The 25201-nt window shown below is 42.8% G+C and overlaps 1 protein-coding gene across 1 annotated transcript in view; it reads left to right on the forward strand.

Annotated features, from left to right (window-relative positions):
* The first annotated feature begins 1495 nt into the window (after positions 1–1495).
* Positions 1496–25201, forward strand: part of GPN1 (GPN-loop GTPase 1) — an 84287-nt gene continuing 60581 nt past the window's right edge. The window contains exons 1-9 of the mRNA XM_054022925.1: positions 1496–1609; positions 1728–1821; positions 4594–4633; positions 8018–8084; positions 10014–10051; positions 14882–14960; positions 15064–15158; positions 18175–18220; positions 23548–23694. Of these exons, the coding sequence (XP_053878900.1) occupies positions 1496–1609; positions 1728–1821; positions 4594–4633; positions 8018–8084; positions 10014–10051; positions 14882–14960; positions 15064–15158; positions 18175–18220; positions 23548–23694 (720 nt within the window). The remainder of the gene's footprint in view (positions 1610–1727; positions 1822–4593; positions 4634–8017; positions 8085–10013; positions 10052–14881; positions 14961–15063; positions 15159–18174; positions 18221–23547; positions 23695–25201) is intronic.

The following is a 25201-nucleotide window of genomic DNA, read 5'->3' on the forward strand; positions in this document are numbered from 1 at the left end:
CCTATCTGTGCCTCAGTTCCCCATTTGTAAATGGGGATAATAATACTTCTCTATTTCATGGTGGTGTTGTGAGGATAAAGATGGTGAAGTTCTCAGATACTGTAAAAATAGGAGCCAGCCATACAAGAACCTTAGAAAAAAGGCTAGTGTAAACAAGGCAGTGAAATTATGGGGTCTAAATGAGTTGTTACCACCCAGGAGAAAGATCTTGGAGTCATTTATGATAGTTCTCTGAAAATATCTGCTCAATATGCAATGGTAGTCAAAAAGCTAACAATCCTAGAAACCATTAGGAAAGAGATAACAAGCCAGAAAATATCATAATGCCACTATATAAATCCACTGTACTCCCACACCTTGAATAAGGCATGCAGTTCTATTTGCCCCATTTCAAAAAAGACATATTAGAACTGGAAAAAGTACAGAGAAGGGGTACAAAAATGATTAGGAGCATAGATCAGCTTCTGTATGAGGAGAGATTAAAAAGACTTGGACTGTTCAGCTTGGAAAAGAGATGACTGAAGTGATATATTATAGAGCTCTATAAAACCATGAATGGTGTGGAGAAAATAAATAAGGAAGTGTTATTTACCCCTTCACATAGCACAAGAACCAGGTGTCACTCAATGAAATGAATAGGCTCGGTTAAAACAAATGGAAGTACTTCTTTACACAACATACAGTCACCCTGTGGAACTCATTGCCAGGAGATGTTGTGAAGGACAAAAGTATAACTGAGTTTAAAAAATAGATAAGTTATAGCGGATAGGTCCAACAATGGCTACTAGCCAAGATGGTCAAGGATGTAATCCATGCTCTGGGTGTCCCTAAACCCCTGACTGCTAGAAGCAGGGACTGGATGATGGGGGTGGATCACTCAATACATTGCCCTGTTCTGTTCACTCCCTCTGAAGTATCTGGCACTGGGCATAGGCATCCTCAGAAGACAGGATTCTGGTCTAGATGGACCATCAGTCTGACCTGGTATGGCCTTTCTTATGTAGATGATCACAATGATCCGTTTTGGCCTTAGAATCTTTGAATGGATTTATCCTTCTCTCCCCTTTCTGCGTTAACTCCTCTCCTCCCGGATCTTTCATGGAATTCCTCCCTCCCTTTCCTCTCACGTCTGCGTTCTCCCCCTTCCCCAACCCCACCTTCCTGTCTTCCCTCTTTCCACAGGTAGCACATACTCAAGGCCAATAAAACCACCATCCCAGGGCCCCAACTACTCATGCACCCGCTGGATGGGTCACCCCACAACTGGCTTCTCGGGGTTCCCCGCCCCCGCCCCATGCAGCACTCATCGCGCTGGGCAGTGCGGGGGTGGGGGAGGAAGCGATGGCGGGGGAGCCACTGTCAATAGGCAGGGGCTGGACCGTGTCGCCCGGGAGTGAGTCACTTTCCTTCCCGAAGCCCGCCCTGGGGCTCACACTCCGCTTCCGCCCGGAAGCGCTTTTCGATCCGCTCCGGAAGCGGAAGGGGCATTAGCAAGATGGCGGCGGCGGCAGAGGTGGCGCGGGCGGGAGCCGGCTCCGAGTCTCCGGCCCCGCCGGTGTGCGTGCTGGTGCTGGGCATGGCGGGCTCTGGGAAAACCACCCTGGTGCAGGTGACGAGAGGAGACCCGGGGAGGGCCCCTCCCGGGCCGGGGGAGGGCCGGTGTCTGCGGGGGGAGGGAAGAGAGAGAGGTCTCCTCCTTTCCTCTAATTTCTCCCTCTTCTCCGCAGAGGCTCACGGCCCATTTGCACAGCCAGAATTCCCCGCCCTACGTCATCAACCTGGACCCTGCTGTGCACGAGCTTCCCTTTCCCGCCAACATCGGTGAGTAGCTCGCGCTGCGCCCGCTCCCTCGAGGGGCAGATGCCCTTTCATGCAGCCCTGTTATAGGAAGTGCTGAGTCAGGGCTAGTAATTGCGGGTTTAATATACAGCTCCTCTGACTACTGAGCCTATTTGTTCTTCCCAGTCACGTTTCTAAGGCAAGTCTAACACCTCGTAGTTCATCATGTCCCATGCAGTTGAGGGTTGAGCAGAATGAGCTCTTTCTCTTTTTCCCTTACCCATGAAAGATTTATCTAGTAGTGCTGTCTCTGTGCCTGGTCCTGTTTGAGAGGGCTCTGGGTTGTAGGCAGGTTGTGATTAATACTGAGTTTGCTAGTTAAAAACATAGATACAAAACTTACTAGATATGTAATTCACTGTATTCTCAATACTTTTGTATTTTTTGTATATCTTTGTTCAGAAATGGGAAGTTGGATGCTGTGAGGTAGTTGGCTAGGTGGGTTGTATCTCATGTTGGAAGAATCTGAATGCTAATGCGGGGGTTCATTTGGGTAGACTAACGGGGTATAACTAGGGAGAAAAGGGTTTGTTTATTTTTTTTGCCTTGCACTAGCAACTAAAGGCTCTAATTAGGATTGGAGCCCATTGTTCTGGGCATGGTACTGATGCTCCGGTAAACAGCCCCTGATTTGGAAAGTTTGCTGTCTAGTTTGGAAGAAGCTGTAACAAACAATGGAGAGAATGAGGAATGAAGGACAAGAGTAGTAGTAATATGAGGTGGTTCTGAAGCATTTGAAAGCTTTCTTTTATTTATAAATATTAGCTATTGGTAGTTGCCACTTAGTTTAGCCATTTTCAACTCGTGACTTCCTTTGTGCATCACAGAAGGAGTCTTGATGGAGGAAGCTGAAGGACAAAACTAATACCCTTTCAGAATAGTCCAGAGAAGAGCATTCTATTTTTAAGGGGTGGCGTGGAAGGAATTGCAGAAGGAGACAAATGAGTGAACAAGATTTTCAACTTTGAAACTGGAAAAGCAAAAAATATAAACTGCCTATCAAGAAGCACTTGATGAGGGGAGGTTATTTCAGAGTTTGGTATTCCCTTCATTTGTGATATTCAGATTGGACTAAACAGAGTATTGGAGGATACTTTAGTCCCAGGTTGCCCTCTACAGTGTAAGGGAGTGAAGCTTTCAGACTTCCTTTTCCTGGTTTGGCTCTCCCTTCTATCCCAGTCTGTTTTAATCACTGGGAACAGCCATGTTCTAGGTTAGGCATGTGGACTAGATGTTGTTTCCATAGCACTCAGAACTGGGCAGGCACATTCCAGAGATATAATAGATGTTGCTGACCTGAAGAATTTAAAATCTAAATAGACTTAAGTGAACCAAAAAACCCACGTAAGTTATTAAAGAAAAAAAAATCAAAAGTGTAGGTGGATGGGGGAGGATGCCCATGGTTACAGTGAAAGCAAGTGGCTGCTTAGATTGTTGTGTCTTGACCGATTGTGTTGTATCATATTTACTTATTTAAAAAGTAAATTTTTGGGTGGCTCTTGGGGTTTAACTTTTACTTTCTGCACAGCATATAGCCTCAATAATATTTTGTGTCAAAGAGTTAAATAGGTTAGGATTCATTCAAAAAAGGATTATATCTATATGAATAATTTGCACATTCAAAATCACACTAGGACTAAAAAGGGATGGAAACTTTCCTACTTCAGGGCATAAAACCACCAGCTGCCTGAAGTTAGGAAGAAACTTCCCCCTGTGCATATTATTCCATAACTGTCAACTATGGGGTGTCATGTATCTTTCTGTAAAGTATCTGGCATTGACGGCAGGCAGATGTGGGTGACTGGACTAAAATAAACTACTGGTCTGATCCATCCTGGTAATTCCTATATTTTTGTGAAATGGGGAAGGGATGATATTGTGGTAACAAAAGATTGTGAACAGGAGAGTCCAGAGGGGTGGCTGAAAAATGAAAAGAGGTTAGAAGACGAGATTGAGAAACATAGTGGGCAAAGGGAGGGAGTGTTGATAGCGAAGGGTTTGCAATGCTAGATGAGGCGTGGATTTAGAGGATTACAAGCAAACAGTGCATTAGAGAAATATAAATTATTGCTTTACAGCAGCGGTTCTCAAACTGTGGGTCGGGACCCCGTTTTAATGGAGTCACCAGGACTGGCTTAGACTTTCTGGGGTCTGGGGCTAAAGCCGATGCCCGAGCCCCACTGCCCGGGGCTGAAGCCAAAACTCTAGGACTTCAGCCCTGGGCACTGGGGCTCAGGTTACAGTCCCCCTGCCGGCGGCTGAAACCTCTGGGCTTTGTCCCTCACCCTGGTGGGGGTGGAACTTGGTTGGGCTCAAGCTTCAGTTCCTCCTCCTGGTGTTGTGTAGTAGTTTTTGTTGTCAGAAGGGGGTTACAGTGCAATGAATTTTGAGAACCCTGCTTTACAGCTCTCAAGAGTGTTGGATCCCTCACTGTCCAGATAAATGCACATGTTCTGTTCACCATCATATCTGGATCTAGCCCTGCTGAAAGCAAATCTAATCCAAACAGTGATTGTCAAACATGTAAATTATTTGGAGGTCTTGTGTATCGATGTGATGTTTTACAAGTATGGTGGGGGTGTCTAGTGTTGATGAAGCATTAAAGTCCTCTGTGAAATAGTCCCACCTGTACTGGCTGCCTTCATTGAGGCAGGGAGGGAAGGGGGAATGCTTACACCTGGGGAGCTGTCTTTCTCTCTCATCACATTACTATAATTCATTCAGTTGTGACTTTATCACTTTATTCTTTTCTAGATATCAGAGACACAGTGAAGTACAAAGAAGTCATGAAACAGTATCCTTTTCCTTTGCCTAAGGTCACCTCTGCGTACTCAACTCCTACAGACACAGATACCATCTCTGTACACTGAGGAAAACAGAGAGGGTTGGAGTTTGGGGTTGCTCGTGGGTAAAATGTAGCCAGACACAGTGAAAATTTAAGCCAGGATACTGGTTTGCCTGGGTAGGTTGGAAAACAAGGGCTTTGGTTTGCTTGTTGGTGCTCCTGTGGTGGAATAGGTTCAGAAAAAGACGAAAAAAATTATAAGGGGTGTGGAACAGCTTCCATATGAAAGAGATTAATAAGAATGGGACTCTTCATCTTGGAAAAGAGATGAGTGAGGGGGGATATGATAGATGTCTGTAAAATCATGACTGGTGTGGAGAAAGTAAATAAGGAAGTGTTGTTTGCTTAACACAAGAACTAGGGTCACCAAATGAAATTAATAGGCAACAGGCTTAAAACAAACAAGAGGAAGTATTTTTTCACACAACGCACAGTCAACCTGTGGAACTCCTTGCCAGAGGATGTAGGCCAAGGCTATAACAGAACTAGATAAATTAATGGAGGATAGGTCCATCAATGGCTATTAGCCAGGATGGACAGGGATGGTGACCCTAGCCTCTGTTTGCCAAAAGCTGGGAATGGGCAACGGGATAGATCACTTGATGATTGTCTGTTCTGTTCATTCCCTCTGGAGCACCTGGTATTGGCCACTGTCGGAAGACAAGATACTGGGCTAGATGGACCTTTGGTCTGACCCAGTATGACCGTTCTTATGTTATGTTCTTCAAATGGAAATTGGGATTTAGGTGCAAGGAGAGGGTTATAGCTGTCTCTGCAGCATCCAACATTGACCATTGTTGGAGACTGAACACCTGACTTGATGGGCTTTTTATTATTTGCCTGATCTTTTATTATGGATATTTGATCTCTGGGAAGAATGGTGTTATGAAATAGTGTAGGTATCGATGAGTTAAAGGGTTAATGCTTGTAGCGTACAGTATAGCGGACTGCCAGGTCTGCTAGAGTTAACTTTTATACTAGCTTTCAGTTTGAAGTTTGACTCAAGTGCTCTAAAATCTGCACTATTACTTGAATAGCCTTGAAAATTTTTGTGCCTCATTAGGGCGTGGGACAGGGTTAGTGATCCAGATTTTTGGTCATTTCACAAAGTGGTTCCTCACCTACAGCTTCCCCCCCCACCCCAAAAAACAAAAACAGATTTTAGGGTTCATGAATTCCACTATTGTATATTTGCATACAGATAAGGATCAAACTAGAGCTGAGATCATAACACCAGGATCTCAGTCACTCAGGAGTTACCTCCGCCGAGTGCATGATACCCCTAGCCTTTTGGGGGACCAAAAAATCACAGCATTTAGCTCTCATTGTAAGCATGTGCCTAATGCGCATGAACTGAATGGGTTATGCTGAACACATGTGGACCGAGGAGCAAAAGGGGTTTGAAACAAGGAAAATTTTACTGCACCTCAAAGGGATAAGCAGTAGTCTTTAATCCCAAACCACTCAGCCAGTGTCAATTTGAGTTCAGTGTAGGCCAGAAAACTCAAAAAGATCTGAAGGCATTTTGCTAAAATCTAATTATTTCAGGTTTTTTTTTTTTTTTCATTTTGGAGGGAATGTAATCAAAGTATATTTGAATGAAAAAAAGACCTATAGATGCTTGCTGGGAGGGGGAACGGGGGAAAGGTTTGGGGGTGATTATGGGGAAGGACATAAATGGGGATGGGTGGAATGGGAAGAGATGAGGGGCTCGGGTGAGGAGGTGGCCCACTTGGAAGGAACCTGGGGAAAACGAGACGGGTTTAAAACAAGGAGAAATTAACCATCCCCCCTCCTTCCTCCCACCAACTCCTGGTGAACACAGATCTAATCCCCTTGGAATCTAAAACAAGGAGAAATTAACCATCCCCCCTCCTTCCTCCCACCAACTCCTGGTGAATCAAGATCCAAACCCCTTGGATCTTAAAAACAAGGAAAAATCAATCAGGTTTTTAAAAAGAAGGCTTTTAATTAAAGAAAAAAAGTAAAAATCATCTTTGTAAAATTAGTATGGAAATTAACCTTACAGGGTAATTAAACTTAAAGAGCTCAGAGGACTCCCCTCTAGTTTTAGGTTTAAAGTACAGCAAACAAAGATAAACACTTTAGTAAAAGGTACATTTACAAGTTGAGAAAACAAAGGAAAACTAACACGCCTTGCCTGGCTATTTACTTAGAAGTTTGAAATAGGAGAGACTTGTTTAGAAAGATGTGGAGAACCTGGATTGATGTCTGGTCCCTTTTAAAGAAGCAAGTTCTTGCATGGTAATGGCTTCTTCAGTGTTAATTAATGGCATGGGAAGGGCAGAGTGAGCTGGAACCAGTGGGAAGGCAAAATGTTTCAGGGAATGGTTGGGGAGAGCTTGGAGAAGGAGAGAGAGAGACTTTGAATGCTTAAAATTACTGTAACAATGATGTAACAACTGTTAAGATTTTGGGACATAGACCATGTACAAGATTTCTCTGACTGACCCTGTTAGCAGCTACACACTTCGAACATTTCTAAGCATGGCCATTATCCCCATTCCACTGTAACAAAATGGACAGAGTGGTTAGGAAACTGTAACAGGGTGCACAACCTGCCCCTCTTCCTGGGGCCCACTTGCCCTCCCCAATAAGGCTCAGAGAGGCTTCAGGGTTGTGCAACACCCATGTCTTTATTAACTTCGTCCCACCACCAGTGTCCATCTATGTACAAGTTTTACAGGATTAATCTCCTCCTTTACAGGCAGAGCCAGCCTTCAGCTAGGAGGCCTCCAGTTCCCTCCCTAACTGACTTCTCCCTGGCTGCCCCCTGCCTTCTGGCTCCCTCCCAGTCTTTATAGCCCTTGGCTTGTCAGGCCAGCAGGTGTTGCCAATCCTCAGGCTGGCATCAGGCCTTTTCCATCAGCCCCAATCTGTTTCCCCTGATTGGAGCTGACTGGGCAGGGGCTAATTAGGTGCTTTTGCATCAGCACCCTGCTACAGAAATGCATAGCAAGTGTGTGGCCTAATGAAGAGGCCACTTGACTGGGACAAATCATTGCTCTGGTGGGTGATGTTGGGCAAGTGACTTCACTGCTCTGTATCTCAGTTTCCCATATGAAAAATGGGGTAATGATGTAAAGTTCTTTACAATGTACTAATGAAAACACTGTCCTTTACTATCGTTTATTGGTTGCATCACCTAGGAAATTAGATTGTAAACTCTCCAGGGCCGGGGCTTTGTCTCTTACTTGTTACTGTTCGTCCAAGAGTATGCCAGACACCTATGTAAACAAGCAAGTAGTACCAGGTTTGGGAAAAAAGCCTATTAACATTTCTATAACCTGCTTTCCTGAGCTGTGTGCCCAGATATGGTCTGGGCCCAAATGGTGGAATAGTGACTTCTCTCAATCTCTTTGCCACAAGATTTGATCAGGTACCAAGCTCTTTGTGCTTATTATATGAGGCTGTGCTGTATGTTAGTAAGAGGCAGCACGTAACTTACAATCCAGTTTCCCATTCTTCCACATGTGGACTTGCAGAGCGCATATTTTCACTGAGAAGAAAAGTTAGAAGCTGCCATAAAAAGTAATTGCTTTGAGGCAGGGGAAGTGCAGTCTACTGTATTGAACCACACATCTAGTAAATTGACTGAGTAATATTAAATTGAGTTTGATCCAGGGATTTGCTGCTGTGAGAGTAAAATGTCTCGGATACAGAGTGGAAGGGTGCAAACAAATGACACCTCTGCCTGCTCCACTTGGCAAATAGAAAGCAGCAATACTGCCAGCGATGTGTTTCTCCCTAACTTTTGATGACCTGGTTTAAAGTGGGAGGGGGGAAACGTTATGGAGAGGTTATAGCTGAGTTTGCAGCCATGTCCCCTGATTATTATGATTATTATTAATCGTGTTTATTATGGTAGTGCTAAAGTACCAACCAAGAATGGGAGCTCATAATGCTAGGCACTGTGCAAACAGAGCAGCAGACAGTCGAAGCCCTGTATTCTCTTATCTTGTAACTTTACTTGGGAAATGTATTTTTGTGCTTACTTCCTTTTTAAATTATTTTTTTGGATGTTTGAAGGCAATTCACCTAGCCATTTTTAAGTTTGCTTAAAAATTCTACCATTTTCAAAAATTTCCTTGAAGAATCTTTGAATCCTGTAGCTAAAACAATGTGAAGTTTTGAATGTTTACAGTACTACAGTTAAACATGATTAATATCTGGAACATAGGCTAATAAAACAAAAATTGTCTTTATTTAGTAAAGAAATAGTTGCTGTATGAAGTTTGAATGGTTTGACAAGTACTTCATAAATTCTATGCAGAGTAAGAAAAACAGGAGAAATGAAAACACTGCAGTTCGTATATAAACTCTACAAAGCAATATGATGCAGAGGAAAATTGGGGAAACTGCAGCTCATTAGCTTCATATGGCTGTGTGGTCTAGCAAGAGCCAGGATATATGGTGGCACTCCTAAGCCTTGAATTTTTTTTGAAATTTTTTTTAACCTCCAACAAAATACTACCTTTAAGTTAAAGATATTTAAGATGTTGCTATATCACAATGAACTTCGTTAAGATGAAGTTAAGTTTGCAGACATATATCAGTGGTTTGAGTTATTACCTTTCCAGAATGTTGGGTACATTTTAACTCTAACATTTAGAAACCCAGGATATTCAGAGTTAAGACTAAAGATACAAGAAACCCAAACTTTTGAAAATGTGGAGGTTCCAGTCTGCCTTAGCTCTACTCCCGTAGAGATGCCAGCTTCTCATTGTGTGTAGAGTATAGAAAATGTGCACCACAGAACATCAATTGTGTAATTTTTCATACATACTTGTCTTTGATATTATGTGTTCTTTGACACTATGCTGATTTCTGTCCTTTTCATGTATGTGCTCTGATTTCTGGGCATCTGAGGCTTGTATATGGAGACTTGCTAGCTCTATCTAATGACACTTGAAAACTGGCTTCCATCTGGAATCACAGGGCCTGATTTAGTGAAATGCCAAGGACCTTCGAGGAGGCATTGAACCAAACCACATCATACAAGATGAAACTCTTAATGAAGAGTGGAAAATTATTGCCTTCCTTGTACAATTTCTCTAATCAGGATATGGGCAGAGTTAAGGTTGATTTTAGTATATGCAATGATTGAGTACTTATAGAAATTAACTATTAAGAGAAATTGGATATTTTTTTAAATGCTTGGGTTTTTAACTTTAGCATTCCTTGGTGTACATATATAGTCCAAAAAAAATAATTTGAAGTTAAAGTTTATCTCTTATAAAAGGGCATAGTCTTTGCTTTGTAATGGGTCTAAATAAAAAACCTATTGATTTCTTTTCTTTCCAATCAGGTGATGAAGTTTATTGAAAAGCGACAGAACACATCTCAGTGAGTAAATTCCAAAAAAATATACTATTCTGAAATCCCTCTAGGAAAGCCATTTGAAAGAGTTCCAGTACAGGGTCTTTACTTGAGCAAAGCTGTCTGAAATTACCAGTCTTATCCTGGGAAAGAGTTGTACATATCCAGGTGCAGGAACTGTCTGCTACTTAGGTGTGTGGTGCTTGAGAAAAGAGCTACAGCTGGAAGCAGAACCACAAGCTTCCAGTAACCAGAGCAGAATAATTTGGAGACTCATTCTCCTGGTCTCACCCCTCTCTTGTGCTTTCCCAGTACAAGACTGGTAATTTTATCTATTTTTCTTCTGTAAGGTCCATGTGATGTGTGGTGGGGGTGGGGGGAGTTCAGTGCCACCTGCTTGTTGGTTTTCCCTTAGCCTCAATATTGATGATATCTAAACAGAAGACTTGGAATTTGATGGATAATTAAATTAATGTCCTCTGTGATATAGTCCAAATGTTAACAGTTTGAAGTTGGTAGAAGATGGGTCTGTTGATTGCAAAGCTCCCTTAATACAATTCATATAAGCCCCATTGTTCTACGTGATGTGTAAACACAGGGAATCAGTTTTTGTTCTAAAGAGCTTACAGTCTAAGTAGCTGTTATGTTGATGCTTTTGAACAGTAATGATCTTTTGCTGACACCTTCAGTGCAGGAGATTTTTAGGTCCTTTCCTAAGGGTATATCTACACTGGCAAGTTTCTTGCGCCACAAGTTGCACCACTTTTAATAAAACGCTGGAATTAAACCGCTGTTGCGTGTTCATGCTGTGCTCCTTGTGATGGTGGAGCGCATCCACATTAGCAGCTCTTGCAAAGGCAAAGAGAGCAGTGCATTGTGGTAGTTATCCCACTGTGCACAGGCCGCAGGGTGCTTTGTGAAGGGTTTGCAATGCCTCATGGGGCAAGCACAGCATCACATGATGCAGGTTTCCCAATCCCATTGTTCCATGATGTGATGAAGTGGGGTTTAATTCATCTTGCTATGTTGCATGTGAGTCTTACTGTCCTATACTAATACTGTGTGTACCTTAGTTTCCCTGTGTACTCCACCAATACTTTGGTGGTGGGAATTGGGTGTGTGATTTTTGCTGAGGCTCTCAGGGCAGGTGAGACTGCCCAGCTATTTGCAGCTATGTAACCCGAGACCCAGGATGGGGGTGCGACCAGGTGATACTTTTGGCCTGGGAAGCGAGAGAAGGAGGAGAGGCTGGAGGCTGGCAGTCTGCTTGGGGGAACTGGAAGAGGGGGAATCCAGGGCATCTGGCCCAGGATTCCCAAGATGGACTTGGCTGAAAGTCACTGATGTCTGTAATAGGAAGCTCTGTTCTACGATGTGGTCCTGTCTACGAATAAACCTTCTGTTTTATGCTGGCTGAGAGTCACATCTGACTGCGGAGTTGGGGTGCAGGCCCTCTGGCTTCCCCGGGAGCCCTGCCGGTGCGGACTTGCTGTGGGAAGTGCACCATGTGAAAGGGGGATGCTGAATGCTCCAAGGTCAGACCCAGGAAGGTCGAAGCTGTGTAAGCTTCTTGCCCTGGAGACAGTATGCTCAGAGAGAGGAGGCTCCCCCAGAGTCCTGACTGGCTTCATATGGAGTAGTTCCAGAGCATCGCCCGGTGACTCCGTGACACATGGGCATCCTACTACATTGCCAACTTCTTTTCAACTGAAGGGGCAGGGGGGAATGTGAGACAGGGAGTGTGTGTATGTAGGGGAGAAGAGAGACAGGATGTTTTGGGGGATAGAGTGTACATAAGAACGGCCGTACCGGGTCAGACCAAAGGTCCATCTAGCCCAGTATCCTGTCTACCGACAGTGGCCAATGCCAGGTGCCCCAGAGGGAGTGGACCTAACAGGCAATGATCAAGTGATCTCTCTCTCCTGTGTGTCAGCATGGTGTCTTGTAAGTTCAGACAGCGACAGGAAGCAGCCAGTCCTGGGGGAGGGGAAAACCCCCAACATCAGCACTTGCCTGCCTCCCTCCTTCCCTCCCTCCCTCATGTTCAACAGCACGCATTCCACATTAATGGCTTGCTTTGGAGCAATAACTGTCAGAAATGGTGCTTTGAACGGGGAGGGGTGTAAGTCTCCATGGCAGCCGAACTCAAAACAATGAGCAGAGCAGTCATTTGAGGCAAAAAGCTGCTTTACTGTGCAGAAATGTGCCAGTGTAGACAAGCCCTAAGTCTCGGAACACTTTCGGAGAAATCTCCCTGAGCTGTAACTGAAATTAACATGATCTGTCCCCATCTTTTTGATAGGCTAATTACCAGAAGCTTGTGCTTTTGACTAGGGCTGTTGATTAATTGCAGTTAATTCACACAATTAACTCAGAAAAATTAATGGCGATTAAAAAAATTAATCGCAGTTGTCAAGGCTCCTTCCCCTCTCTGAACTTTAGGGTACAGATGTGGGGGCCTGCATGAAAACTTCTAAGCTTAACTACCAGCTTAGATCTGTTCCGCTGCCGCCACCACTCCCAATGTGCTAATTCCCTTCCCTGGGTAGCCTTGAGAGACTCTTCACCAATTCCCTGGTGAATACAGATCCAAACCCCTTGGATCTTAAAACAAGGAGAAATTAACCCTCTCCCCCCCCCCCCCCCCCCACCAACTCCTGGTGGATCAAGATCCAACCCCCTTGGATCTAAAAAACCGGGAAAATCAATCAGGTTCTTAAAAAGAAGGCTTTTAATTAAAGAAAAAAGTAAAAATCATCTCTGTAAAATCAGGATGGAAAATAACTTTACAGGGTAATCAAACTTAAAGAGCCCAGAGGAATCCCCCTCTAGCCTTAAGTTCAAAGTTACAGCAAACAGAGGTAAACACCCGAGTAAAAGGTACATTTACAAGTTGAGAAAACAAAGATAAAACTAACACGCCTTGCCTGGCTGTTTACTTACAAGTTTGAAATATGAGAGACTTGTTCAGAAAGATTTGGAGAGCCTGGATTGATGTCTGGTCCCTCTTAGTCCCAAGAGCGAACTCTCCCCAAAAACAAAGAGCACAAACAAAAACCTTCCCCCCCCCCCCCCCCCCTACGATTTGAAAGTATCTTGTCCCCTTATTGGTCCTTTGGGTCAGGTGTCAGCCAGGTTACCTGAGCTTCTTAACCCTTTACAGGTAAAAGGATTTTGGAGTCTCTGGCCAGGAGGGATTTTATAGCATTGTACACAGGAGGGCTGTTACCCTTCCCTTTATAGTTATGACAGCAGTGTTAAACAATAGAATTCCAATTGAGATTTATTCAATATTTTGGATGTTTTTCTATATTTTCTAATATATTGATTTCTATTACAACACAGAGTACAAAGTGTACAGTGCTCACTTTATTATTTTTTATTATAAATATTTGCACTGTAAAAATGAAACAAAATAGAGTATTTTTCAGTTCACCTCATACAAGTACTGTAGTGCAATCTCTTTATCGTGGAAGTGTAACTTATAAATGTAGATTTTTGTTTTTGAGTGCAGTTATGTAACCAATGTAAAACTTTACAACCTACAAGTCCACTCAGTCCTACTTCTTGTTCAGTCAATTGCTAAGACAAAAGTTTGTTTCCATTTACGGAAGATACTGCTGACTGCTTCTTATTTACAATGTCACCTGAAAGTGTGAACAGGTGTTCGCATGGTACTTTTGTAGCCGGTGTTGCAAGGTATTTATGTGCCAGATATGCTAAACAATCATATGTCCCTTCATGTTCTGCCACCATTCCAGAGGACATACTTCCATGCTAATGGTGCTCATTTAAAAAAATGTGTTAATTAAATTTGTGACAGAACTCCTTGGGGGAGAATTGTATGTCTCCTGTTCTGTTTTACCCACATTCTGCCATATATTTCATGTTCTAGCAGTCTCGGATGATGACCCAGCACATATTCATTGTAAGAACACTTTCACAGCAGATTTGACAAAATGCAAAGACGATACCAATGTGAGATTTCTAAGGCTAGATACAGCACTCGACCCAAGGTTTAAGAATCTGAAGTGCCTTTCAAAATCTGAGAGGGATGAAGTGTGGTGCATGCTTTCAGAAGTCTTAAAAGAGCAACACTCTGTTGTTGAAACTACAGAACCTGAACCACCAAAATAGAAAATCAACCTTTTGCTGGTGGCATCTGACTCAGATGATGAAAATGAACATGCGTCGTTCCGCTGTGCTTTGGATCGTTATCAAGCAGAACCCGTCATCACCATGAACACATGTCTTCTGGAATGGTGGTTGAAGCATAAAGGGACACATGAATCTTTAGTGCATCTGGCATGTAAATATCTTGCAATGCCAGCTACAACAGTGCCATGCTAATGCCTGTTCTAACTTTCACGTGACATTCTAGACAAGACATGGGCAGCAGCATCTCTTGTGAATTGTAACCAAACTAGTTTGTCTGAGCGATTGGCTGAAGTAGGACTGAGTGGACTTGTAGATTCTAAAGTTTTACATTGTTTTATTTTTGAATGCAGTTATTATTTGTACATAATTCTACATGTGTAAGTTCAACTTTCATTATAAAGAGATTGCACTACAGTACTTAAGTGAATTTAAATATACTATTTCTTTTTTTTACAGTGCAAATATTTGTAATAAAAAGATAAATACAAAGTGAGCACTGTACACTTTGTATTCTGTGTTGTAATTGAAATTAATATATTTGAAAATGTAGAAAACATACAAAAATATTTAAATAAATGGTATTCTATTGTTTAACAGTGTGATTAATCGTGGTTGTTTTTTTCTTTTTTTTTTTAATCTCTTGACAGCCCTACTTTTGACTAATTCTTTCTTTGTTTTTGGCGGTTGCCTTCTTCACAGATATGTTCTTATTGATACACCAGGACAGATTGAGGTGTTCACCTGGTCAGCCTCAGGCACTATCATCACTGAGGCACTGGTAAGTGTGTTTTGCACAACATCAGAGTGAGGCTGGCTGGGGAAGGTGGTTGCAGAATGGCATGTTTTACTTAACTAAAACTTGTTTTATCCTGTTCTTTCAGGCTTCCACTTTTCCTTCAGTTGTCGTTTATGTGATGGACACATCTCGCAGCACCAGCCCTATCACCTTTATGTCTAACATGTTGTATGCTTGCAGGTAAGAAATCATAGGTTCAGAAATCAAATATATATCTTTTCAAAATGCTGTCTGTCTTATCCTCACAAAGAAATGAGGGAGCCCACATTTCTTGAAAAGATCCTTAAATTGGAACAAAGTTATTGGATTTGACCATTCATCTCTCACTCACAGTATTTTTACCCAAAGAAAACAGTGCAACACTGACAGATTCAATCATTCTTCTCAACCGGGACCTGTGAGAACTCCGACAAGCAGCTGCGCCTCACCAGTAAAAATCCCTTGTGGACTTTCACAAGGCTCAGTACCACCTATATCTCTCCCCAGTATTTGAGACCTCTTGGAGAGGTTGAGAGGTGCTACATGAAATCAATTGTTTGCAGTGTTGTTATATCTGTGTTGGTCCCAGGATATGAGAGAGACAAGATAGGTGAGGTAATATCTTTTGTTGGACCAGTTTCTGTTGATGGAAGGGACAAGCTTTCAAGCTACACAGAGCTTTTACTCACGTCTGGAGAACGTACCCAGAGTGTCTGATGAAATCAGTATCTTGATGAAGAGCAAACTCGGCCCAGGCAAGTGTTCTATGCTAATGGTGGGAGGGCAGAAATATTTTGTTTGCTAGCCAGGATACTGAGTAGTTCTTTCATTAAAGGCATCTGCTCTGCTTTTTGTCAAGGTCATTGCTGTTTGAGTATTACTGGTAATCTTGGACAAAGAGGCAAAGAAATTGTTGCATCTACTGATATCTTGTCAGGATGCTTCATCTTTGCCATTTGGAGGAGTATGTAGCCACAGCAGTTCACACATTCATCACCTCCTGGAGGAGTTATTTGAAATTCCATGTTGTCTTCCTCTTTAGTTCCAGATACAGGAAAGTTCAGTTTGTGCAGGATCCCATCTGCTTAGCTACAAAAGCCACCAAGAGCACATCACAGTGGCATGCTGCACCCTTCACTGAGTCCTGTTTTCTTCAATGCGAATTCAGTTTCTGTTTAGGCCTCTTCAAGGCCCTCAGTAGTTTGGGGCTCAGCTATAGCAGAGACAGAACTCTCTGCCTTCATGACCCATCAAGAAAGCTGCATTCCTCAGGGAAAATAGGGCTGACAGTACCGGGGGAAAGCTCCTGAGAGCTGATGGTAGTGTGCTCTTTGCAGAGGGCCCTGTATGGTGGGGAAAAGATTGAGCTTGAATCCCACTGTGATGAGTTTCCCTCCAGAGTGCCACCTGGAACTGGGGTACCACTGAGCCCTCTGACCCATCAGCCTGGGATTAGCACTTTCTTGGCCTGGGACCATAACTTCTCCCTGTTTAGACTTTATTTCTCAGATATTTTTAGCTGTTGTTGTTGTAGGGAGAGCAAGGTCCCTTTATGATGTCATTTTTTCCCTTTTATATCTTTTATTCACTTGTTGGAAAGCTCTTTTGCTGTGACCTGGGTCAAACAGTTCCCATTATGTACTGCTATCTCGGAGAGGTTTTTATTGTACACAGTTCCTGGGGTAATCCTTGTGTTTGTGTGCATTTTCTTAATAAGCCATTAACATTGTTTGGCCTTTTTACGGTTGTACCTGAAAGGCTGCTTGTGGGTGCTTTCAACCTCACAACATGTTTTAGTAACACATACATAGCCAAACTTTATAACTTCACATACAGTGATAGCACATACAATTCAACGACATATTAATCTCTAGCAGATTGACTTTTAGAATGATACCTCACAAGGCATACTTTGTACAAAGAATGTCGCACCCACCGTTTTCTGAACATGTTGCAAGATTCCCCTTTTTGCAAAAGTTTTTCTTATAATGACTGAAAATAAGACATTGTTTAAAATGGAAATAAAAACCAACCACAGTGAACAGAAGTTGCTGAACCTGGAATACAAAGCAGATTCTATTAAGGACAACTCTAACAAATCTTACATGAGAACCATAGACTTATTAGGGGGCCTGGTTTGTCTTTTAGGTTAACTGGCTAATATCCACTCCAGGGCTACTTTTTCATGCAATATGTAATCAAGCTGTGTAGCTTACTGCCAGAGGAAGTCATTGAGGCTAAGAATTTAACAAAATTCAAAAAGGGATTGGTTATTTATATGGCTAATAAGAATATTCAAAATTTTTGTTATAACAATACGAATTTTGAAAGGAATATTAAACCTTGTGTTTCTGGTCTTAAGCCAATCTCTAACTACACCTCTACCTCGATATAATGCTGTCCTCGGGAGCCAAAAAAACTTACCGCGTTATAGGTGAAACCGTGCTATATTGAACTTGCTTTGATCCACCGGAGTGTGCAGTGTCCCCCGTCCCGCCCCCCCCGGAGCACTGCTTTGCCGCACTATATCCAAATTCGTGTTATATCGGGTTGTGTTATATCGAGGTAGAGATGTATTAGAGATGAGGATGAGTTTTATATGGGGGATAGATTATTCCACATAAGCCTGCTGCACTGTTCTTATGTCATCCTCTGAAGTGTCTCCAACAGTGGCCAGAATCAGACAATATATTAAACTGGGTAGACCTGAGGTCTGATGCAGTTTAGCAATTCTGTATTCCTAAACAGAGAACTTAGCCTTTCTAGTAACTATGCCTCAAAGTTCATGGATCCAAAAATATGTCCAGTTGGGTCTACAGATCTGTATGTATTTTGAGGTCATAGATCAGTCCACAAATATCATCTCAACCATGCTAAAAGTCCTGAGTCAAAATAAAAGAAAAAAGGAAGGTTAATAACAAGTAGAGCTGAAATAATAGAAAAACATCAGTCAAGCTCAGCCATGCACACAGGACAATTGCTGTTCTACAGAGATGCTTATAACCTCCTTTTTATATTTTGGTCCTTAGTCATTTGAGTGAAAGATTACACTTTAATTTGGTCAGAGTAAAATGTCCTTTCCTACTAAAATCACAATTTTGGGATTTGGTTTTTATATGCAGGCCTATCTGCCTCATGCTTAATGTGGAAAGATGTTAATCTATATCTTATTGAAGTCTAGGTGACTTTTCTGACTGCTCCTCTTCTCTCCTTTCAGTATCCTGTACAAAACAAAACTACCTTTTATTTTGGCCATGAACAAGGTAAGTAGAATCTGTTGTCAGTGTCCAAGTGAACAAGATGCTTGTTAGACTTCTCTTATAATAGTGTCATCACCTCTCCTCAGCAGGACATCATTGCCTCGGAGATGGATGGAGGAATACTGGCTACTAAAGGGCTCTAATTTAGTGGAGAATGGCATAACAAGAACCTATGGCCAGAAGTCAAAGCCAGATAAATTCTAATTAGAAATAAGGCACAGATTTTTAACAGTGAAGGCAATTAACCATTGGAAAGCAGGGATGTGGTGAATTTTCTATCGCTTGGAGTGTGTAAATCAAAACTAGATGCATTTCTGGAAGATCTATTTTAGCCAAACACAAGCAATTTGGCCTCCATACTGGGTAATTGGGTGAAACTCTGTGACCTGTGTTATACAGAAAGTCAAACTAGATAATCTAGTGGTTGCTTCTGTTCTTACAATCTATGAATAGGAGGCTTATTTTTGATGTGGAAAAGATAAAGGCAGTTAAGCTTAGTTGTAAGGTAACTGACAGCGATCAAATCTAGGAAAGTGAAGGTAGCATTTCAATTTGATAATCCATTAAATATTTTTGAAGGATGCTAGTTGTCATCATGTCTGGTATCAAAATGGAAGAGTAGGACTGAGGAATAGAGAAGAGCTTTGTTCTACAGAAAATTGTCTCTAAATTGGAGAAACTGCCGGACTCCTTCCTTTTCCTCTTATGTTTTCCTCTCTTCCTTATATCAAGCTGTCAAACTTTGCTGTGAAACCTCAGTCTAGAGAGACCCTAATTTTGTGGGGTTCTGCCTGGATGCTAGGTTTTTCAAAAGCATGTATGTGACTTAGAACCACAAATCCCATTGAAAGTGACCTATGCTCCTAAATCACCTAAAATTTAAAAAATGACCCTTGCCTCACAGAGGTTAGAATCTAAATATAAGATGAGACACAACAGGTAAGTTTGACAAGCAATAGGAGGGAGAAAGCGGAAGGCAGGGCCAGGGTAACACAGCTAAGACTCTTCAGCTACAGAGGTAGCTACTGTACAATGTGATTTTTGATTCAGTTGAAAAGTTCTGCCATTTTAAAAAAAACTTCTAAAACTTCCTGTTGCTGTTCTTGTGTATGAACATAATCGTGTGTGCCCACGCACAAATGATCACCCCCAATTCTGCCCTCCCAGTGTCCTTTCCAGGGTTTAAGGGCTGCCATCTCCCAGCAGACAGTTAAGACTTAAAAATCATTGGGGCTTCTGAGGGACTGAAGATCTTTGCCTCTGCTGCTCCTCCTCGCTGCTCTGGACCTGCCGGGAGAACTAGCCTCACATGCCTGGGTGAGGGCCCAGTTAGTCTCTCCTCATCTGTGGAGAGTTGCAGGGCTACTCTAGTTGGGACTCCTTGTTTCCAGCTGCTACACCTTTCATTTGACTCCAGTCTTCTCCTTTTTACGCTGATTTTACATGACATCTTCATTGACGAAGACCACATTTCTGCCACCTTTCACTTATACTGGATACCTTAACCCTTCATCTAGAGGTGTGGTTCAGTACCTACCTTCATATCTACCTCCATAGTCTTGCCCTGCCCTAGTAAGGTAGGGAGAATTTTCTAAACCTACCACTTCTCAATAATGGGCTGAGTTTCCTTGCCCAACAGAAAAAACACAAATAGAGTCCTGTAAACAAATTCCTTTCTGTTGCCTAAGTTCCTTTTTCTTACGGTGAGAGTCCTCTGTGCTGTAATGGGCATCCTTTGGCAAAGCCTGTTGGTGTCGATCATTGACACTACTAAACTGTACACTTGGCAGATACCAGTCATCCTAAGGATGTGTTTCCATTCCTTTTTATTTACTGATGTATACTCTTAAAGGGATGCTGTCACTTTAAATAAATTAGTGGAGATATCCTATCTCCTAGAACTGGAAGGGACCTTGAAAGGTCATCGAGTCCAGCCCCCTGCCTTCAGTAGCAGGACCAAGTACTGATTTTTGCCCCAGATCCCTAAGTGGCCCCCTCAAGGATTGAACTCTCAACCCTGGGTTTAGCAGGCCAATGCTCAAACCACTGAGCTATCCGTCCCATCCCCGCCCGGCCCGAAGCCTAGTCCACTTTTACAAATGTGATAGTTATTTCCAATGCTATGTATTTCCCAGTCACCCCGTTCCTAAACTTTTCCTTCTCTCTCTCACTTGCCTTGGCAACCCCCTGCCTTGAATGCCAGCCTCGCTTCTCTCACACACACCTGATCAAAGACCCACTGTCCTGAGTGCTCACACTACTCTCACCCCTGCTCTAGAGGCCACCACCTTGCATGCCCCCTCCAAGCCTGCCTATGTTCCTCCGACAGTTTGTAAAACTAGGAAGATGTAAAATCAGTGCATCTCTGCTTTTGCTGTATAAGAACCTGACCTGGTAATTACAGTGGAGCAGTGGAGCTGTCTACACACACAGTGCTGTCTAGGGTACGAAGTCAGTAAAATGGAAAAGTAACTATTTCAGTTACTGTGTATGCAGTGGTGTGAAGTGACCCTTTTAACACCCCTCTAGTCATAAGGAGGAAAGATGGGGGGTGGGGGGGGGGGAGTGATTGCTGCCCACCCCCAGCTGCTTCTCCCCCTTTTCTCCCTATGACTGAAGGAGTGTTAAAGGGTCACTTCACCTTGAAGGATCCCTGGAAATGTGTTAACTACTTACGCTGAACAATCTGTTCCACCTTGTATTTAACTGTGACACTCAGAGGCTATGTCTACACTGTGCACCTTACAGCAGCACTACGGCAGTGCTCTCCTGCCAACAAAATAAAACCACCCCCAACGAGGGACGGTAGCTTTGTCAGTAGGAGAGTGTCTCCTGCTGATTAAAGCGCTGTCCACACTGGTGCTTTTTGTCGGTAAAGCTTTTGTCAGTCGGGATTGTGGTTTTTTTCCCACACCCCGACCGACAAAAGTTTTACCAACAAAAGTACAGTGTAGACATAGCCTGAGTTAGGCCTTGTTTACACTACATAGTTTCATCGTCAAAAGGCAGCTTTTTTCAATAAAATAGTGGAGGTGTACACACGACAATACTCCTCCCACCAACGGTAGTCTTCTGCTTTGCTGACAAAATAAAACCACCATGCCAAGAGGCATAGAGCTTATTGCGGCAAAGTTAGATCAACAAAGTGTCAGTGTAGACACAGCGTTTATTACTTCGCTGTAACTGGACTCCAGGGGGTATCCCACAATGCTCACTTTTTCGAACTCCACTGCCCTACATCCAGCTACACAGGCATTTGCCCTTCTCCTTTCAAAGCCCCAGGAAATTTTGAAATTCCTCAGTGTGGAGAGCTCACATGGCACTCTCAGCTGGGCAGTAGCTGGCTCCCACATCAAACGCACTCCTGCATGGACTACAGGGGAGGGGATTGATCTCCTTGGTCTGTGGGGAGAGGAGGCTGTGGGAGAATATGTTGAACAGCACAGGTCCAGTATAGATCTTTGGGGGACCCTGCTATTTACCTCTCTCCATTGTGAAGACTGGCCATTTATTCCTACCCTTTGTTTCCTGTCTTTTAACCAGTTACTGATTCATGAGTACCTTCCCTCTAATCCCATGACTGCTTTGTTTGCTTAAAACCCTGTGGTGAGGGACCTTGTCAAAGGTTTTCTGAAAGTCCAAGAATACTGCAGCCACTCGATTACCCTTGTCCACGTGCTTGTTGACACCCTCAAAGAATTCTAATAGACTGGTGAGGCATGATTTCCCTTTACAAAAGCCCTGTTGACTCTTCCCTAACAAATTAAGTCCATCTATGTATCTGGTAATTCTGTTCTTTTCTATAGTTCCAACCAATTTTCCTGGTACTGAAGTTAGGCTCACTGGCCTGGAAGTGCCAGGACTGCCTCTGGAGCCTCTTTTTCTTTTTTTTTTTTTAAATCAGCACTACATTAGCTACCCTTCAGTCATCTGATACAGAGGCTGATTTAAGTGATAGACTGCAAACTACAATAGTAGTTCAATTTTGTATGAATTCCTTCAGAACATTTGGGTGAATACCATGTGGTCTTAGTGACTTATTACTGTTTGTATCAATCTGTTCCAAAGCCTCCTCTATTGACACCTCAATCTGGGACAGTTCCTCAGATTTGGCAACTAAAAAGAATGACTCTGGTGCTGGAATCTCCCCCACATCTTCTGCAGTGAAGACCAATACAAAGAATTCATTTAGCTTTTCTCCAATGGCCTTGTCTTCCTTGAGTGCTCCCGGTGTAATAAGCTATATAGTCCCCACTTCGTTGCTGGACTTCTGTCTGCATTATTTTTACTCTTGCAGGTTTTCTTTTTGGCTGGGGCGGGTGGGTGATTAAAATGGTCTAAGTTTAGAGTATTTTTGTTAGGTGTTTCTGCTTCACTCACTCCCGCACAAAACTCCTGTTTGCTGCTGTATTCGCTGCTTTCTCTGGCTTCTTAGGAGCTAGCTTTTTAAGCCCCCATTTCCCCTGAGTTATCCCTGCCTCTTGTCAAGGGACCCAAAAGGATTTAGGTATCAAAGGATAGCAGGCTAGAGCCTCATTAGTAAACTCTCAGCCTAGCCTAGCACTTGGATTGGCACGCAACCCCCAGAACAGACCACACTATAATCTTCAATTAAGGAATCACACAGCAGGCAGGCAAGCAAGCACAGAACAAACTAACAGACAGACTCACCCAGTCTTTCCTCCTTCACTTGTAAAAGTCCTTTGCAAAACTCCCCTTTACTGCTCCTGTTCTTTTGTCTTCCCTGTTTTCCCCCAAATCCATTTGTCTTGCGTTAAAAATTTATATTGTAAGTTCTATGGGGGCAGGGAGTGCTGTACTATATGTTTGCATAGCTCTTATTGCTGTGGTGCTCGGTGAGTAGTGTTTAGTCACTAATAAAAAAAAACTAAAGTTTTTCAAGCCAACCAACGGTGTGTGAGGTCATAAGTGAGGACTCAACTTGCCTAGACCCCAATAATGCAATCTCATACACACTGGCAGGGTCCCATTGACTTCAGTGGGACTGCACGCAGACCTACGAGTCCTCCCATGTTGATCAAATTGCAGTAGCACTGCCTTAAACTCTAAACATGCCTTTTTAAAATTGAAATAGTGTTGGTTTGTACCTTTTTCCGATTGAAACAGCTGAACTGACAAAACAAAGCATGGAATATTTTAGGCCAGGGAGTGAATGTTTTGGAAAGTTATGAGCATTTGATAATGGAATTAGAATGAAAACTGTTTACTAGCCTTAACTCTCAGGTACTGTGGAGTGCCCATGCTAATACAGAACCAAGGAACCACCATCATCTCTGAAAACTGACTTCTCATTTCCTTATACATTCCAGACAGATATAATTGATCACAGTTTTGCAGTAGAATGGATGCAGGATTTTGAGATCTTTCAAGATGCCTTGAATCAAGAGACAACATATGTTAGTAACCTGACTCGTTCCATGAGCCTGGTGTTGGATGAGTTTTACAGCTCACTCAAGGTAAGCCTCCCCCCTGTTCACTACCCCCATACACAGGCATCTCTCTTCACTGCTCTCAGCCTCGATTCCTTGCTGAGTCCTGCACCCTGGGACATAGAGGGGACTGATTTCTCTGCGTCATTCTTCGGAGAATAAGGGGCAAATGCTTTGGATTACTTTATCCTGCCTCAGAGTGGCAGAGGGAGTAATTTAAAATTAAATTGCAAATAAATCACCAGAGAAAGCAAAAAGAAGAACAGGAGTACTTGTGGCACCTTAGAGACTAACAAATTTATTAGAGCATAAGCTTTCGTGGACTACAGCCCACTTCTTCGGATGCATAAAAGTGGGCTGTAGTCCACGAAAGCTTATGCTCTAATAAATTTGTTAGTCTCTAAGGTGCCACAAGTACTCCTGTTCTTCTTTTTGCGGATACAGACTAACACGGCTGTTACTCTGAAACCTGTCATTAGAGAAAGCAAAGAATGAAGTAGTCGTGTTCCTAAGAAAGCAGTGTAATTGTTGGAGTGGATGGTGTCATTTCAGAGTCTCTCATTTGAAATGCCTTGTACTCTAGCAGGGTCAGCTAAGACCTTCATTCTTTTTAAAGGAGTCCGATTCAGTTCTGTACCACTTACTGAAGGAGGTTGTTTTGGTCATGACCTTAGAAACAGAGATCTTGCCCATATGGTAAATGGGAAGATATCTTTTCCTACCCCAGTGGGATTGGGGGGCTAAATCCATTACTATAAAGTACTTAAATAATCCAGTAATGAGTGCCATTGAAAAGCCTATATGTCAGGGAGTGCCAGTGATTCCATAGCTATTTCATTGGGGTTTGCATGGTGTCCCTCCCGTACTGTCCCCTGGCTGCAGAATTGTGCTCCCCATTAGCTTTCAATTTTAAAAAACAGTGTTAAAATTTAAATTTTTTTTTACCTTTGTGCTTTCACCCATGCTGCCCCTCACGCTTGGCAGGTGTTTCCTGTAAAGATCCACAAAGGTACCTCATTATCTACCTTCCACTCCCTCTTCAAAACTGTCCTTTTTGCCACAGTGCCTACAAAAAACTTGACAATAGTTAGGCTGTTGGTGTGCAAAGGCTATTGCCTATAATGCAGAACCATACTGTCTCCTTGTTCACTTTTACCCCTCCATCTGCCCATATCCATCTGTGGTCTCTTGCCTGATACTTGATTGTAATCTCGGTGGGTCAGGTACTGTCTCTTTGTTCTGTATCTGTATAGCATCCCGCACGATCAGGTCCTGGTTCCTAGGCATGATGGTAATGCTACAGATGATAATGATTAAGTGGACAGAGTGTAAGCTGTTGCTGTATCTTCTTCCTGAAACATTAGCTCTATTGGAACTGCCCTATTCATCGTAACCCGATGTTGACTTTGAGACATAATGATAATTTAAAATGTCAACTCAAGTATTTCACTGATAATTTTAGTAGAAACATCCGGCTAATGAGTTTATGCCACAATTCCAAATGGCTTCCTCTGTCTCCCTAGCTGCTAAAAGT

The sequence above is a fragment of the Malaclemys terrapin genome, chromosome 3 (genome assembly GCF_027887155.1).
Source record: "Malaclemys terrapin pileata isolate rMalTer1 chromosome 3, rMalTer1.hap1, whole genome shotgun sequence".
In the NCBI taxonomy this organism is placed as follows: Eukaryota; Metazoa; Chordata; order Testudines; family Emydidae; genus Malaclemys; species Malaclemys terrapin.